This window comes from Buteo buteo, chromosome 15 (assembly GCF_964188355.1).
Source record: "Buteo buteo chromosome 15, bButBut1.hap1.1, whole genome shotgun sequence".
NCBI lineage: Eukaryota > Metazoa > Chordata > Aves > Accipitriformes > Accipitridae > Buteo > Buteo buteo.
In genome coordinates this window covers 26,453,149-26,470,408 of record NC_134185.1, presented here as the reverse complement: position 1 = coordinate 26,470,408, position 17,260 = coordinate 26,453,149, and the positions used below count along the sequence as shown (strand labels likewise).

Genomic DNA, 17,260 nt, shown 5'->3' with positions numbered 1-17,260 from the left:
CTTCAGAGTGTAAGAATTAAACTTCATAAGGTAGTCTGTGGTATATTTAAGAGATCTCTGAACAACTTTTTCCTTATATTGAAACACAAAACTAACTCAAACAAGGTAGTGTGAGATGACTGTTATTTGTCTCCAAGTGCTCAAAGCCCATGGTTATGATACTTGGCTTTTTGCATTTCTTTACATTAATAATACCCAATTATTAACTCCAAATGAAAATGACAGATGGATGGGGGCCTTATGCTAAACTTAAGGATACCATTGCATGTTCTACCAGTACAATGCTGTTGCCTCCCTTTGGCTCCTATAGTGCTCGTGTGTCTGGAGCGTTGTTGGGCCCAGGGGCAGAGGTGGGACCAGAAGAGACTAGTGGGATGGGACAGCAGTGACTTCAAATTACATGCAAAACGAAACAGCATTCTGAATTACACCCCCCACCCCCAATTCCCTAACCATTTCTCACTAGTTCCCTAAACACTGCTCTCCCTTACCTACCCCTGCTAAGAGAGCAGTGAAGACTTGGGGATGATGGACTCAGCATTCTGCAAGGTGTTGAAAATTCAGGTCCCACGACAGTGATGTGAATTACCTTCTTCAAGTAGTCAAAGTATATTCCTGTTTATTTACCCATGTTCAACTCATTCCCCAAAGACAATTCTTTGTTCAAGACACTTAAGAAAGACTATTTTATAATAACTGAAAGCAATACCAACCCTCAGCGTAACGTCATCCTTATAGAGAAATGTCAATGTTGGAAACTTACAGTCCTGTGGTTCCTCTTCATTTTGTATAAAAAATTAGAGGAAAATAATAGGTTCTATGCTAGGACTTAAAACCTTTGTTCATGATTTTGTTTGAAAAATAACAACTTCTCACTATAAGGTAGGTAAACGACTTTCCCAGTGCCTTGCAGGTCAGAGCACTTGAGTGGTTCATTGCAAGCAAGTCTGACCACCATTTGAAGTAGATTACACAGGCAGATATACCGTCTCTTTTCTTTCTCTGGGGACTGCCTGTGAACAGGCTGATTTTACACATTTGTTTACTACAGTTAACATTTACATTCTTTTTTCATTTCATGTAGTCTTTTGAGTAGGCAATATCCATCAGGCAATTTGCTATCCAATATGACCAAAGGCAGAACTCAGTCACATAGTGGTACTTTTTTTTCCCTGACTGGTTGGATTGTCAGTTAAACAACTTCTTACTTCAGTCTGAAATTGGTTCTACTTAGTGAGTACATGAGTTTCAACTGGTATCAAACACCTTTTATACAAATGAAAATTTACTTGTGTACCTACCTCATGCACATATTTTAGAAGAGTATAAATGTGTCAAATTGAAAAGCTCTTTTGAAATTGCAAACAAATCTTTTAACATCTTAACACTTAAGCTATGCAGGAAGATGTGATACAGAGACATAAAAAGATTTGATTCAAAAGTTACACACAATAAAAAGGGGGGAGAAATGGAGAAAGAAAAGAAATATTATGACCATCTAATCACTGATTACAAAAAACCAAACCCCATACTTTGAGCTGACAACCAGACGTGGAGTAGCAAGGCACAGAACAGTGCTGTTGTCAGTAAACCTTGTTAACCAGGCATTCACTAAGAATACTAAGAAATCTAAATTACACAGTTAAGAGAATATAAACCCATGCATAGGTAGGTAGATCAACTCCTGGCTGTTCTCTTGCTGTGATTATGAACTAGTTCCTTGCTAGGAAGTCAAACCGTTTTTCTGTAATTAAAGAAAAGAAAAAAAATTCCTAAACTGAGATGCAAAATAGAAACTGACACTCTTTCAAGAACAGAAATCCTGCATTTGCTTCTGTTATGAAACACCTAAAGCTGTTGTTTCTAAAACAAAGTATGCTTGCTGGAAACTCTGGCAACTGCTGACTGCAACTGCCAGGATTATCTCCACGGCAGATGCCTGGAAGCCTTAAAAACTCCTTCTTGGGGTTCTGGGCTGCCTGATGTAGAGCTGAGATTTGTTCTCTGGCTTCCAGAATCCATGAGCTGTGTAACTCATGTTTTCTCGTGTCTGAGATCTTCCAGTCCTAGCATACCTGGTTGAATACATTGGAAAACGTGTGCCGCTGCAACCTCTTGGATGAGCAGGCAAAACAACAGTCAGGGTCTGAGAAATGCCAGCTTGTGTTTCCTTAGGAGCATACTGAAAACGGGATGTTTTCACTTAGCATTTCTGTTTTGATAATTAGGCATTTCCAGCAAGAATGTATTTTGCTAGAAGACTCCTAACCAGTTCTGTTGTGAGCAGTCTTTTAACATGAGACCAAAAAAAAAAAAAATCCCAAGCTAAAAGCCCTGAAAACAACCTACTAAACTTGACATTTATGATGAGCTAGTGTCTGAAAAAATATAATTGAAATTGAAGCTTTCATCATAACTTCTGCATACGAATGCCACATCTTTTACACTCTTTTTGATGGCTCCAAAACAGTGAGTATCCATGTCTCACTATTCATGCTTTGCAACTAATGAATCTATTGCAAGATAACACTGTGAAAGGAAGAGATATCCTTTTAACAATGCAGTATTTTCACAAAGCTGCCATATCAGTGCTGTGTTGTTAAAAATCTACTGTCAGACTGTGCAACATCTTGGTGGGAGTCATTTCATTTTCCAGCTTCTACTTTTTTTCGTCATTTTACTTGATAGCTTTTGTATTCTACGGCATCCTGCATCCTCAGACAAAGGGTGAGTGGATGTGGCCCTTTCTGTCATGGGAACGTACATTCAAGTGTGACCAAAGACACAGCTAACTCCTTTCCACCTAAAAGTAGCTCTTCAAATACAGCTGCCTAACTATTTTCTAATTGATTATAATTTGGAGGAGGAAGTTTAAATAAATAAATAAATTAATTGAAAGAAATGTGAGAAAGAGGCTTTTAAAAATCCACTTAGATTAAAGGCATGGAGACAGTACAGCTTCATGGGAACAGAGCTGTTGAGGGGGAGTCCCACTGTAAGAAATGTAGTACTCTGGGAAAGAAAGGGAAACGTGCACATAGGTTTCTGCACATTACCAGTGGCATAAAGAATTAACTAGTAATATGATTTATCCTCATTATTATCAAGGGCTTAGAAGCCTTCACCAGGATAAAGGTCCTGTGAGATTAAATTCCATTCAGACAGAGAGTTTATGGGTCAAGCAGCTTGCATATCCAATTTCATCAGGAAAATATCCAAAAGTATATGACTGAAGAAGTAATAATGTAAAAAATAGTTGTTTAGCCTGCACTGCCTGCTTTACTAGAAATAATGATGCACCACTGACAACACCACTGTCAAAGTTTAAAATACGTAGGTGTCAGTCCCCTAACAAGTGCAAGCAAAGAAAAGGATCTTAATGACTTCAGCTTATACTAGCAGATAAAAGTTAAAAAAAAAAAAAAAAGTGAGAACATCATTTGAAGTATTTTCTCAGCTTGGTCAGATGATTGGGAAAAGTCTCTCAGGTGTTTATGGATGGCTGCCAAGTAAAAATCAAACTCATAAACAAACAATCCTCCCCCAAACCAATTCTACCTCCTGCTCCCAAACCACAGACTTCATATCCATCCTTCACTAACAAAAAAAAGGACTGTCTGAAGCATATAGAGGCACAATAAGACATGGTCTTTATCTCCACAGTCATGAAACTGAGTTTTTTTAAAGATTACTCCTTGAGTGGCAGACTTTCCCAATTCAAGAAAATGAACTGAAGCCAGCAGAAGAACTCATACTGGCTTCAGTGCTTTGGATCAGGACGGTAAAGTACATGCTTTTAATGGAGGCTCCTAATTCTTCTCCTTTGTTTCCAGTGAGGACCAAATTTTCATCTCAGTGAAGCCTACATAAATCCCCAACTTATGGGCATTGCTTAGGATCTGTGCTGGCAAAAATGAAATTGGAACCTATGGCCCCCAACTTGTACCCTCTCTTCTCCATCATGTCAAAGCGCAGACTCCTTCATGGCTTGTTTCTTGATGTAATGGGAAGGCTGTCATCTGTTCCCTTCCATTGGAGGGACTCTGCTGTTAGAATTAGCATTGAAAAGTCATTTTTAGAAGCATCAATAAGTATCAGCAAGTGAGGTTTCAGCTAGCATCATTTCAGATTTCTGGTGCTGAAAGGTTTCAAGAATTATATTTATCTGTGTAGCCAAGTCCTTTGTCACAGATACTCTCCACAATTCTAAATCAAGATATATGACTTCCTTGATTTATTATGAAATATATGCATTTTCTTCATTTGGAAATTGCTACTATATACAGAAATTCTGAATATTTATAGCTGCCACTTGGATAAAATAATGAATGAATTTGCCAAGGCAGAATGTAATTGATTGTGCTTGGCTTGCTAGGTAATGATACAATATAGTGTGACTCGACCTGCTGGCGCAGAACACAATCAGTATGCATGCTCTAGCTTGTGGAAAACATAAAATAAACTGCTTAGATTATTTAGTGAGAACCCAATTTGATTAGAATGACTAAAGCACAACATACGGCTTGCAGATGAAAAGCGTGAACTTTAAAAATTCACAGAAAAATAAAGCTAAGGCTGAGACTAAAATGTAAAAAAGAACATCTCCTAAGTTATACAAAACTTCCAACCCTGTACACCCGCAGAGCTGGCCCTGAATTTCCCAGCACCGCTGGTGTCAGTGTACCCATGACGGAGAACGGCTATTGCAGTCTCTGACAGGGCAAGGGCAGTCCTGTTACTCAGAACATTAAATTTCCTCCACGCTATGCCGAGGCATCTCTCTGCACAGCATATCTCACATGGCTATCGCATCCTTCTGTCTGGTTCCAAAGCTGTTTACCGTCATGTCTCTATACAGAAAGCATGGGTGAAACCCAACCGGGAAAGCAGCCCCTCGGCTCTGCTGTGCAGGCACGTTCCCCACACCGGGGGGGCACTGTGGACTCCCCCTCCCTGTGTGGCATGGGAAAGAGCCTTACACAGGCTGGCTTTAGTACTCCGAGGAACACTGAAGTTCATAGAAACCAAGAAATCAAGGCAAAGCTCAAACCAAAAGAGGAGTTTGAAAGACAAGAGGTGAAGATGGATGTGATAGTACAGGATTCATCATCATCATCATCATCATCATCATCATCATCTGTTAAGTTTTAGGACTCTGACAGCCTTTGTTTTTCAAAGCAGGAGATAATTTAATTGTGCTTAAGAAGAAGGTGAAATGAGAACAGATAGCTAGGAAACTTTTGAACATCAACACTGAATAAAAAATAGCAATATGGTGAGAATTTAAAAAAAGGACTGAAGATATGGAGTTGTATACTTAAATGCTATGACAGTGGGCAATACTCAGCCACCAAAGAGGCCAGACACATTTCCCCATCCACTGGAATATTTGGAATCAGTTATTGATTACAGAAGAACTAAAAAGAGAGTTTTTATTTGGGGGATGCATATAATTTTAAGAATTATGCACTACAATCTAATAATCTATCTCAAATTGAAAGTCATAAATCATTACATTTTAATACAATAACACCTTGAACAATTAACATCTTGAATTACAAGTATATCACCAGAGTTACGGCAAGTTAACATGCTGTATTTCTAGCTTCCACAGGCCTGGGAACTGTTCAATGCCCTACAAAGACATCTGCATATGGGATAAGAATATAAATGCAGCTGTTTATAAACTCACTGTCCTGCACATCATGATGTTGCAAGTCTATATTATAAAAAAAATGAAATGCTAAAGAGTCAAAACACTTCAAACGCAATCTTCTCCTCAGTTTGGTTTCAGAGGCTCTGAAGCCCAGTTAAACTCATTTCCTGCATTTTCCATGGATTTTCATAGATTTACTGCTACAGGTGCAATAAACCTGTCTGGTGATAAAAGTAGCGGTACAGGGAAAAAATCATAACTGTTTCTTGAAAGCCTCATAAAATTATATTCTGCAAGGGGCACTAAACCACTCAGTTGATCCTAATTCAGCATAAAACCATTTGCTTCCCAGTGAAGTGGGGCTGTGCCCATTGGCCAGTGCAGCAATAAGCAGAAGTTGCTGCGTATGTGAAGGAGATGTACAGCTGGGCTGGGAACGACACGGCTTTTTAGAGGCTAGGAAACAAGCAAGTGTACACAGTCTTAGGAGGGGAATTAATTTAGATCATTTAATGTTAACATATTAGACTTCATTACTGAGCGCAAGTTGCACGTTTCACAGTTCTACTTCCTCGTGTAAAATGATACCTGATAGTAAACCAGAAAGAAAAGGAGGAGGTGATCTGACTGAGGATAAAAACATGGTAACGAAAGAAGTAATCAGATAACTAAGTGGGCTTTTAAATCTAGATGCTCTCTGAGTATAGACTCTCTTTTCAAATTTCTTCTGCAACGTAAATTTGAAGGGTATGAAAGCAGACATCGACAGCTTGGGAAGTTGATACTACATTTGAGGTAAAGGCTCTTCCACAAAGTCCTGACAAAGGTCTTCTCCTTATCAGTACTTCAGCTGGGAAGAGCAAAGGAGAGCCGCACATGGGTTATATGGATTGCAGGTTAAGTACAAACCACAAAGGAAAAGCAGTGACGAAAAATGGAAATACAGTCTTACTACCCATGGGGTAAGAGGCTTCCTGGAGGAATGGAGAGACAAGAGCATTGCACCAGGCGCTGGAGGGACCTCTCCTGCTTCTCAAGTTGAAGGGACTATCTCAGGAAGGATGAAACCCAACCAGATGAGGTGCGGAGAAGGGCTTGCTCTGATTAGTGAACTAGGGGCTGAGAGGGGATATGACTGCTTTCTGTCGAAGTGCCAATGGAATAAAAGGAGACTAAGGAGGCAGGGGCATTCTTCATGCTATGGGATACTCTTGGCAGAAAGATGAGTGGACCAAAACCAGCCACAAGTAAATTTATGCTGGAAATAAGAAGGCTTGTAACTGTTGGAGTAGTGATGTTCTGAAACAGCCTCCCAAGGAGAAAAAACCAAACCTAAATAGGCTGAAGTAAGAGTTTGATAAGAGTTTATGAAGAAGACTGCATGACACAGTTAACCATAGGAGAATGAGATTTTCAGTTTTCTTATCAGATGAGTAAGGGGCAGAGGGGACCACCAGCTTACTTCAGAGGTGGAACTCAACCAGTTTATCAGGACAGATGATGAGACCTTGCTTTCAGCCAGAAAACCTTCCAGTTCTGAGCCTTCTCTTCTTGAGCACTTTATCAGTACAGGTCTTAAAGGGAGGCCAAGGTACCGCTGCGGTTGAGAGCTGGCATGCACTTACTGTAGCAAGACAGGGCATCGATGAGGTTAAAAATTCTGCCTTCCTGGCTCTGCTAACGTACCCAACAATTAGACACTGGGAAGAACTGAAACCTTTTATGCACCTTCTGCCTTGCAGGTGCCTGAAGTTTAAGGTTTGCATTTGCAAAATTGCCTTTTTAGTTAGGTTTGAGCAATGCTGAGCACGAAGCTGTCCAACCCCTGCTGCCTTTTGAGTCTCTCCCTCTAACAGAGTTTGATTTTGCTAGAACACCACCACCACTGTTTTCAGAATTAAATTTGTCTGTCTTTTACTGTGTAATATAGCCATTTTTCTTAGAAACAGGGGACTAACATCACTAAATATATTTTGCTATGCGTATCAAATAATATTATTAACAGGAGATAACAATTTTCAGCTAATACCGAATGTCAAACACTTTGGATTTGAAGTGTGGGGCAGAAAGAACGAGAAACCAAATCACCATGAGACAGACCTGTGAAGCAGCAGACAACTTCTACATTGTGTCCTCAGTCAAATTTTTGTCTCTACACTTGCTTTTCTTCTGTCCACAAAATTCTTAAAGCCATAAAACCAAAATAAAAGGCAATATCGAAAAACAGTTTTGTGTTGGCCTCTTAAGCTTTGAACTTTCACTGTCTCGTTCAGATTCATTCAGGTACCATTAGTATCACAAAATCTGATTTGAGCTGGTTAGCTACTCAGAATTTTAAGGCTTTCACTTACCTAACACTTCTCTGGGCCACCATTTTAGCTATCAAGTAACCTCCCTCTTATGAATAAATGATGGTACAAAGCAATTGCCTCCAGCACCCTGATGCTATTTTCATATGATGGAGACTGGGGGGTATATTTGTGAATAATGAAGTGCCATTCCTTGTAATCAGAGACCAAATGTGTGCCTGTACAACACAATGTTTTAAATATTAGAGGACCTGAGAGGTAAAAGTTTAACTTCAACACAAATCTGCTGCACATTTTGGCATTTACGCTAACAGGCAAGACATTGGTTTGGCTGACAAGAAAGGTGTAATTCACGTACAATTATGAGTTATAAATTCAGAATCAGCATGAATGAAACAACCTCGCTCCCAGGCAAAAAAAATCTATGACATTTCTGGAAGAGTCTTCCCCTTCATGCTGCCACCCTGGGTCTGGTCACAGCAGTTGGAAGTTACCTCTGATAAGTAAAATGAAATTAGTGATACAGTTGCTGATGAACAGGTACTCAAATCTTAAAACTCGTAACAACAAGACCAAATTACCTCTCTTTAAAAACTGGAAATCATAAAATAAAATTGGTTTTGGTGTGGGAAGCCTGAAGTATTAAAAAAATCTGCACTTTTCCTGCGTAGCTCTAACAAAGCTTGGAGGCTTCTTTTGTTTGTTCTGCACTGATGGCTCTTCAGGCACACTGCTATTACCCAAATACATCTCTCATTTCCACATACCTTGTAGTGGAAGAGGAATAATCCACAGAAGAGGCTGTACAGGTCAGCCGTGAGTAGGGAGAGGTTGACGGCAGTAGCACTGGTTTTCTTTATGACCACTGGCATAAAGCTGTAGAGGCCAAACATACAGGCACTAAAGCCAACATACAACAAGCCTGTGGAAGAGAAACAAGAAGCAACGTAACCTTTCATAGCCTGCAGAAATGGCTCGTGTTGGGAGGAAGAAGGCTGTGCTTTTAGGAAAGAATGAATAATGCTTTTTTTCAAAGAAACATGGATTCAAATTATTAAGATACACATATATATAGAGAGAGACTATGAACATAATTCTAAATATATAAGAAAGCCAGTGAAAACCATATCAGCAGCGGCCGCGAGGTCCTTTCTCTGTGGTCTCCATGATAGCAGTGCTGTTTTAAATTGGCGTCTTACACTACTGGTGAATACCTCATGTCCAACATAAATTTGGATGAAATGATGCACATCAGACCTAGTCTCTTAAGGAGCTGAATATTCCCAACACCAACTGAGTTCAGCTGAGTGGGATGGAGCACACAGTATTTTCTGGGACCCCAAAAATGAATGCAAAAGTATTTGCAGAGGAGTTAGTGAGCCAATGGATGAATGCATGAGGACAGCACTCAAGTGACAGAGGTCCTAGTTCTATTTTGCCACTAAACCTGACAAATCACTTCACAGTTTTGCACCTCTGTTCCTCTACCCCTTTTTGTCTGCCTTCCTCAGTAAAGCTTTCCAGAGCTAGGACTCTTTCTTGCTACATGTTTACAGAGTGCCTCACACAAATTAGATTGTTAGACACTAATATAATAAAAATACATTACAGTAAAAATCTAATTTCATTTAAAAACCTAAATAACTTACTGGGAAAGAATTCATTGCTTCAGTTATTACTTGATAAATCCCAAGGCAAATTAATCAATATGAAGTTAAAAAGCCAGCAAACACTTCACTCATCTGCTCTCATGCAAACAATATTTCTTATGCTGCCGTATGCTGCAGAATTCCCAGCTGATATGTGCACAAGCCTAAATTTAGACTCACGCCAGCTCTTCAGAGCATGTTGTTATTGACTAAAAGTTGCAGAAAATCTGATTGCCAAAGTCTTGAAAGGGATTAGAAGGGGGGGGAAAAAAGCCCATATGATTTGTATTTGCTTGCAGATCCACTTAGTTAAAAACTCTTTAGAAAAGCTATCTAAATGACAAAATCAGCTGTAATAGTTTGAGTCCTTCAGAAGCATCTGAAGTGTACATTCATCTGAAACAAATACAGCAGTCACAAAATGTCAGTGTCCATATACCAATTGTTATGGCATGATAATGAATTTGAATTTATATTCAGAATATAGATAATCATGGTAAGAACTTCTTTTACTAACAGGTAGCAAATTTTTAAGGTATGCATTGTATATGGGTAACAACAGAACCAGTCTTAGTGCTTGAAAGAGTTGCTTTATGCAAACTCTGCAACTCTTCTGTAGTAGGCAAATGACTGCATCAAACAGAGCGTAGTTTTGATCAATGAGAAATTGTTTGCATACATGAGCATTAAGTCAGCTTTTCTTCCAGGCTTAAATCAAGAACAGGTCAGGCACAAACCCCATTCTGCACCCGAAGTCAGCATTCTCAAAGTACAGTCTGCAAGTCACCAGCTGGTCCACCAAGCCCCTGCAAGTCGGTCAGGATTTAACACACTTACTCAGGTGCTTTGTTGGGTTATGGTCTCAACTAACAGTATAATTTTATGGTACTGCCTTGGTGTTCACATTCTTTGGCAGCCAACTACATGCACTTCACAGGCTGCTTTTCCAAAGGGCATTTCAGTTCCAGTGGAAAATTGCTTAAACTGTAGCTGTCCTATCAGAGGTGACTATAAAGTGGCATTTCATTTACATCTTAAAAATGCATGTAATACCCACCAGCTGGACGGCGTTTAGTGGTGACAGTAAGCAAACTGGAAATAACATCCTATGATCTTCAGATATTGCTTCTCAGAGGGCCAGTGTTCAGACTAAAAATGTGATTTAAGTCAAAGGCTTGGAGCCGCAGCTTCCTCGGGTACCCCTGCAGTGCAAACGGCAGCGGGGGGAACCACGACTCGTGCTGCCGCCCCCGGTGCTGGGACGGGTGTCTAACCCGGCACCGAGGCACCGGCACCGACTGCCCGTGGCGGGATCTGGAAGGAAGCGACCTGGTAAGTTAGGAGATGCTTTTGTAATGATCTGCTGATCCGCTGGTCTGTGTTAAACCCTGACAAGCTCATCATTTGTAACCGTCTGCTTTCAGACGTGCTGGCATTGTCCTGAACTGAAGGTTTACTGCGCGTGAAGGCAGCTGTGGGTGGGATTCGTGACACCTAGCTCTGGACGCGTACTGCGGGCTGGTGGTCAGTGAGAGACTGGGAAATTTTAGGGTGCAGATTGTCCAACCTCTTTTAGACACCAGCTTTAGCATAGTATGATTCCTGTCATGCCTGTTTATTGTTGCTGACGATAAAGGGACTCTATTTATCTAAATCAGATGTCCACATCCCAGGTATCTAAAGTCGGTGGAAGGAATTCCATCTTGTCGTCAGCGTTCACCCTGATGGGTAAGGTCACCAGTTTTGCCTGGCTGGGTGTGAATGCCTCGTAAGTGTCTGAATGGGGCACTTAGGATCACAGGACTGTGGGGAGACTCAGGCTGGAAGTAAGCTCAGGGGTCTCTAGCTCAAACCAGGCTCACCTGTGAGATCAGACCAAGTTGCTCAGGACTTTGCCCAGCCTGGTCTTGAAATCTCTGAGGATGAAGACTACACAACCTCTCTGAACAACCTGCTCCACTGCCTGCCTTTCCTCAGTGTGAAGAAGATTTTCCTTTTATCCACTCTGAATCTCTCATTTCAGCTTCTGCCTGTGTCATGGTTTAAGCCCAGCCAGTAACTAGGCACCACCCAGCCTCTCGCTCACTCCCTGCTTTCCCAGTGGGACGGGGAGGAGAATCGGAAAAAAAAAAAAGTAAAACTCGTGGGTTGAGATAAGAACAATTTAATAACTAAAGTAAAATAAAATGTAATACTAACAATAACAACAACAATAAATAATACTAACAATAATTATAATGAAAAGGAATATAATAAAATTAAATAATAATAAAAAATAAATCAAAAAACCCAACCAAACAAGAAAAGACAAGTGATGCACAGTGCAATTGCTCACCACCCACTGACTGATGCCCAAGCAGCGATCCACTCCTTGCAGCCAACTCCCCCCAGTTTATATACGGAGCATCACGTTCTATGGTATGGAATATCCCTTTGGCTAGTTCAGGTCAGTGGTCCTGGCCACGTTCCCTCCCAGCTCCTCATGCACCTGCTTGCTGGCAGAGCATGGGAAACCGAAATATCCTTGACTTGGGATAAGCGCTACTTAGCAACAACTAAAACATCAGTGTGTTATCAACATTGTTCTCACACTAAATCCAAAACTCACTGTACTAGCTACTAAGAAGAAAATTAACTCCACCCGAGCCCAAACCAGGACAGTCTGTTGTCTCTCATCCTCCTGCCATGAACAGCGGTGAAGACCTTGGCTCTGTCCTTTTGATAACCTCCTTGTAGGTAACTCCTCAAACCCTTCTCTTCTGCCAGCCGAACAAGCAAGCCCCAACCCCTCAGTATTTCCCCACTTCTCTTAAGACTAGGCATCTTCACACAGATGGGCAGGATCTGCCCCCAGGGACTGCTCTAAAGTAGCCCAAGTACCACCAAGACTAACATGCCTTGGCAATATCAGTTTTAGTTCCTGAGCATGCTGGTTGGAAGTTGCATGTTTTAGCCTTCGCATTTTTACTCCAAAAGCTATCATCGTGTCATTGGGATGAAATGGATTCAGTTACGATTTTTCATACTGCCTTCTTAGAATGAAGACCATTCAGAAATATTCAACCCCCCTGTAACAAAGGACACTTCCTTGGAGATTCAAATTGGCTTTTCTCTTAAATAAAACTGATGTTAGTTTATTTGTTATTATTTCATCTATCACTCTACAAAATGTGTCATGATCACATATGAAACCACTCAGTCAGAACAGTATAATCATTCTTCTTTCAGTCAGGTTGTCAGCAAGTATTAATACTTAAACCTTCAAAGATTCAAACAGAGCTACGCTGATTTATACGATGTGTGAAGATGATGTTATGTATCAGGGGAATTACCAAAATTAAAACCAGGAGGGCCACAGCCTGTTTTAAACATGATAGACGTAACAGATTGGCTTTAGATCTTTATATTCAAAAATCATTTGCATTTTACATCAGTTGAAAGGTAGCTCATCCATTCTTAATAGCACAATTATGGCAGATGGCAACAGGCCACCTTGAGTTATTTATTAGCTTGCCTGCTGTGACTTTATCACTACCATTCAGAAGGCTGATGATTTAACTCTGCTGGACTGTAGGTTTGAGTCTGTCGCAGTGGATAACTATTCAGGACAAGGCTGTGAACACCCTGACATAGATTTGTCAATCACTACTTGACAACCTTGTATCCCTGCCAATGCAATGGAAAGCATACCAAGTGCAGTGGAAGCCAGGGAAGAACACACTGTCACCATTTAATCCATGTTCAACTACACCGCGTTTCCAATTACTGCTTTAACAAAACAAGTACGTATCTATGATGCTCTTGCTACGATGATCTCCTCCTTATGAAGCGTAGGGACTCTTCAGAATTAGCGACTAACTTTCAATGACATTTTAATGGCATCACAGATCAAGTAAGGCTTTATTTTAATAGCACATTTCACTGATATTGAGTTACAACAGAACTCCCATGGAAGTATATATGACATTTACACGGATAGTAGATTAATTCACTATGACCATTGCTAGTTCCATCAGTACCAGATTAATTATGTCCCTGAGCTCCTTATCATGAAGTATAAACAAACACTGATGCAGTTATGCTAATTATCTCAGATTAAAGAAGGCCAATACACTTATAGTATGTAGTTGAGTGTGTTTCTCCATGGATACTTTAAATTGATTTGTCATTTAGTTTCACCGCTCAACCATCAAATCTTCAAGACTTCTAGGTGTGGTGTTTTGTGAAGGATGCACTGGTTTTATTAAGGTTTATGATGATGAGACGAAATGGTGAACTAAGTTTAAAGAAAACAACAGTGTATTCCATAACTTCTATCCCTTGTCCTCAGGGATTCCCCTCATAATCAGTTGCTTTTGCACACTTTTGAGCTGTCATTTCAACGTTCACTCTAAAACTAGGTAACAAGCTATTGTCAATGGATTGCCAAAGTTTGAATCCCCTGCCGAGTACATCAGCTCTATTCTATTGGTTTTCTTTTATTTCTGCTATTGTCATAAATAGCAAAAGAGTGATTATGGGACTCTCCTAAATGTTGATTTGCTTTTAAAGCAAATAATTTGTTGGACTAAGTAGAAGGGAGTCTTAGATCATAAATTCAGCTTCCAAACTGCAAGGGGAAAATGCAATCCACTGCATAGCAGAACACCGCAAGAGCTTCATTGTGCACGATGCTACCTAAACTTGTCTAAAAGACACATCTGAGATATTCCACCAAGACTACTTGGAAAGCAATTAACCATTTGCATACAGAAATGCTCCCCTTGGAAGTGAGTTTATGAGGCTATAATATGCACTGCAAGTACTTTTTTAGTTTTTTTTGTTAGGTTCCATTTTCTTTCTTTGGCATTCATTGAAAAGGTTTGGCTCTTAATGACTACCTCATTTATTTGTCCCAGTGTTGCACTGAATCTTAGGACTGGAACCCCATTATTGTTTTACTTCACGGCTGTCTGAATAATTATCTTATGGCATTCATATGCTTAACCTAATGGTGCAAGGGAGGCATAATACGGCAATGGGAGGACAGAACACTTAAGAAAGGTTACGAGGCATGTGGTTCAACCTTTGGCAGTAACTGGCGGAAAAGTCACAAACATTGGCTCCTGTGAAACTTTGTGCCTGACTCCCCAAACATTGGTTGTCTCCACGCCTCTTTCAGCAACTATTTTCAATGAAGTAAAGTGTTTTCTTACCTATTTGCCAATCCCAGGGAACTTTCAACAGCTCTTTGTGTTCCATGATTGCACTATAAGAGAAGAGAAGGCAAAATTTGATGGAAGAGAACAGAAGTTAAATTACTTCCACTCATTCAATTCAAATGCTGGACAAAACAACATAAATAACCTCATAACAAAAAATCTCTGTAGGAACCAAATGCAATCAGACTTTGCTAATCCACTCTGGCATTATCCCTGTGCCCGTGTATTTGAAAGATCTTCAGAGCAGTAATCAGACGTGATAGCATACAATTTCCACTGGTTTATTTCCAGCTCTCCATATACCTGCCCAAAGTGCCCATCCCCCTATATGTTCAATCCTCTTCTACTCTTCCGACTTAACATTCTGAAAGCTTTTGAACTTTAATGATTAATAATGTATCTGCCTGAGTTATTCACCCTTCAGAGCAGCTCTGCAGTGTCAAATAAATAGATATCACAGGCTGGCTTTGGGGAGAATACAGTGATTTGTTACACGCTGAGAAAGATCAAATAGTCACAGCAATGAAAGTCAGGAAATAAAGCAAAGGATGGGCCAAACCTTCAAACTTCCAACATCTTGTAAGTCTTGCATTGTAAATTAACATCAAAATCCCAGATCCAGAAAACTCTAAGGTGGCAACATGTCAGCTCTTCCCAATCCAAGCAAATAGACCTTTGGAGATTAGGTATCCCATGAGCTAGGTCTTCAATCAGCTAACCACTTTCTCTGATCTGTGATTTCCAGATAGCTCCTGCTGTGCAGAACTCTGCATGCTAGTCTGGACACTATTTTAAACAAGTATAAAACATGGAATTACACAGATTGAAAAACAAAATACCTAGTACAACAGGTGGTATGTGGAAGACCAAGTCTAACAGTAAAACTGCAGGAACTCAGTGCCTTCTAGATTAATCTGGTCTAGAGAGTTGCATCCTGGAAATTCTAATTTGCTTGCTGTTGGTGTGTGGCAAATCCAATACCGTGTACAGAACAATAAGATTATTTTGTCTGCAAAATAACTAAATTATAAGTGTCTTTGCATACATAATGCACATATCTCTTTATCAGCACTTCCTGAAGAATATCATGAAAACAAATTGCAACATCTCTTGTTCTGGCAAACGAATTTTGATATAACTTAAATGTAGGAACATCGCTTTCATATTATTGCCTATCCGATACAAAAGAAGTATAAAACAATATGCTATGGTCTGTGATTCATTATGATCTGTGAAACAAACAGGGGTAAGAACAACTTTGCCAGAAGTTGCCATTTAGTGATGCCAGATTCACTGAAGAATTGGAACCACAATGATCTTTGAAAGGTTGTGGTGATTAGAGGGGGTCCCTGATGACTGAAAAGAGACAAATTCAACATCCAGTTTCAAAAAGAGCAAAAACTACAGCCTTCCCAGCTTTACACTAACCTTTGGGAAGATTATGTAGCAAATCTTCCCAGAAGCCATTTGCAGGAAATGAAGAAGACATGACTGGAAACAGCCAGCACAGACTTCTAAGAGCAAACCATACCTGACTGCCTTCTAAGATGACATGACTGGCTCAGTAACTAAAGGCAAGGGAATGGATGAGAGGATGAGGTGTAACCTACCTTGACTTTAGCAAAGCTTCCAACGTGATTTCCCAAAAGATCCTTAGAGACTGAAGAGGTATGGACTGGATGGGTGGACTACCCACAATGTAGTCTGAAGAAAAGGGCCAAGAGAAACCTCGTGAAGTTCAAGAAAAGCAAATATGAACTCCTGCACGTGGGGTGGAATAACCCTATGCAACAGTAGGGAGCTGACTGGATAGAAAGCTGCTTTTTAGAAATAAACCTTGGAGTCCTGGTGGACACCAACCTGAACATGTCAGCAATGTGTCCTTGGAGCAGAGAAGGAAAGAGTCTGGCCAGCAGGTTGAAGGACATGACTTGTGATACAGCAGCTGGAGTACTATATCCAATTTTGGGCTGCCCAGAATAAGACAGATATTGACAAATTGGAAGGAGTACAGTGGAGCTCCATCACAATGGTCAGGTGGCTGGAGCACATGACGTAAGAAGAGATCCTGAAACAGCAGGGTTTGTTCAGTGTGAAGAAGAGAAGGCTAAGCCGGAGGGGAAGGAGGACAGGACAATAAATTTGCTGTCTCAACCACCTAATGGGTAGTTACAGAAAAGACAGAGTCAGACTTTTCTGGGTAGTGCACAAGAAAAGAATGAATGACAACAGACAGAAGTTGCAATGTGGAAAACTCTGACTATATATAAGGAAAAAAAGTAGTGGTCAAACACTGGAACAGGTTGCCCAGCAGGACTGGCATTGCAATTCTTGGAGATATTAAGAAGCCAACTGTAGAAGTTCCTGAGCAACCTGACACAACTTTAAAGTTAGCTTTGAGTCGCTTTGAGCAGGAGCTTGAACCAGATGACCTTCAGGGGTCCA

The 17,260-nt window shown here is 40.3% G+C and overlaps 1 protein-coding gene across 1 annotated transcript in view; it reads right to left on the bottom strand.

The window, feature by feature from the left end:
* Positions 1–17,260, bottom strand: part of SLC35F1 (solute carrier family 35 member F1) — a 253,824-nt gene that overhangs the window by 16,519 nt on the left and 220,045 nt on the right. The window contains exons 6-7 of the mRNA XM_075046836.1: positions 14,810–14,862; positions 8,733–8,887 (exon numbers count right to left, since the gene is read on the bottom strand). Of these exons, the coding sequence (XP_074902937.1) occupies positions 8,733–8,887; positions 14,810–14,862 (208 nt within the window). The remainder of the gene's footprint in view (positions 1–8,732; positions 8,888–14,809; positions 14,863–17,260) is intronic.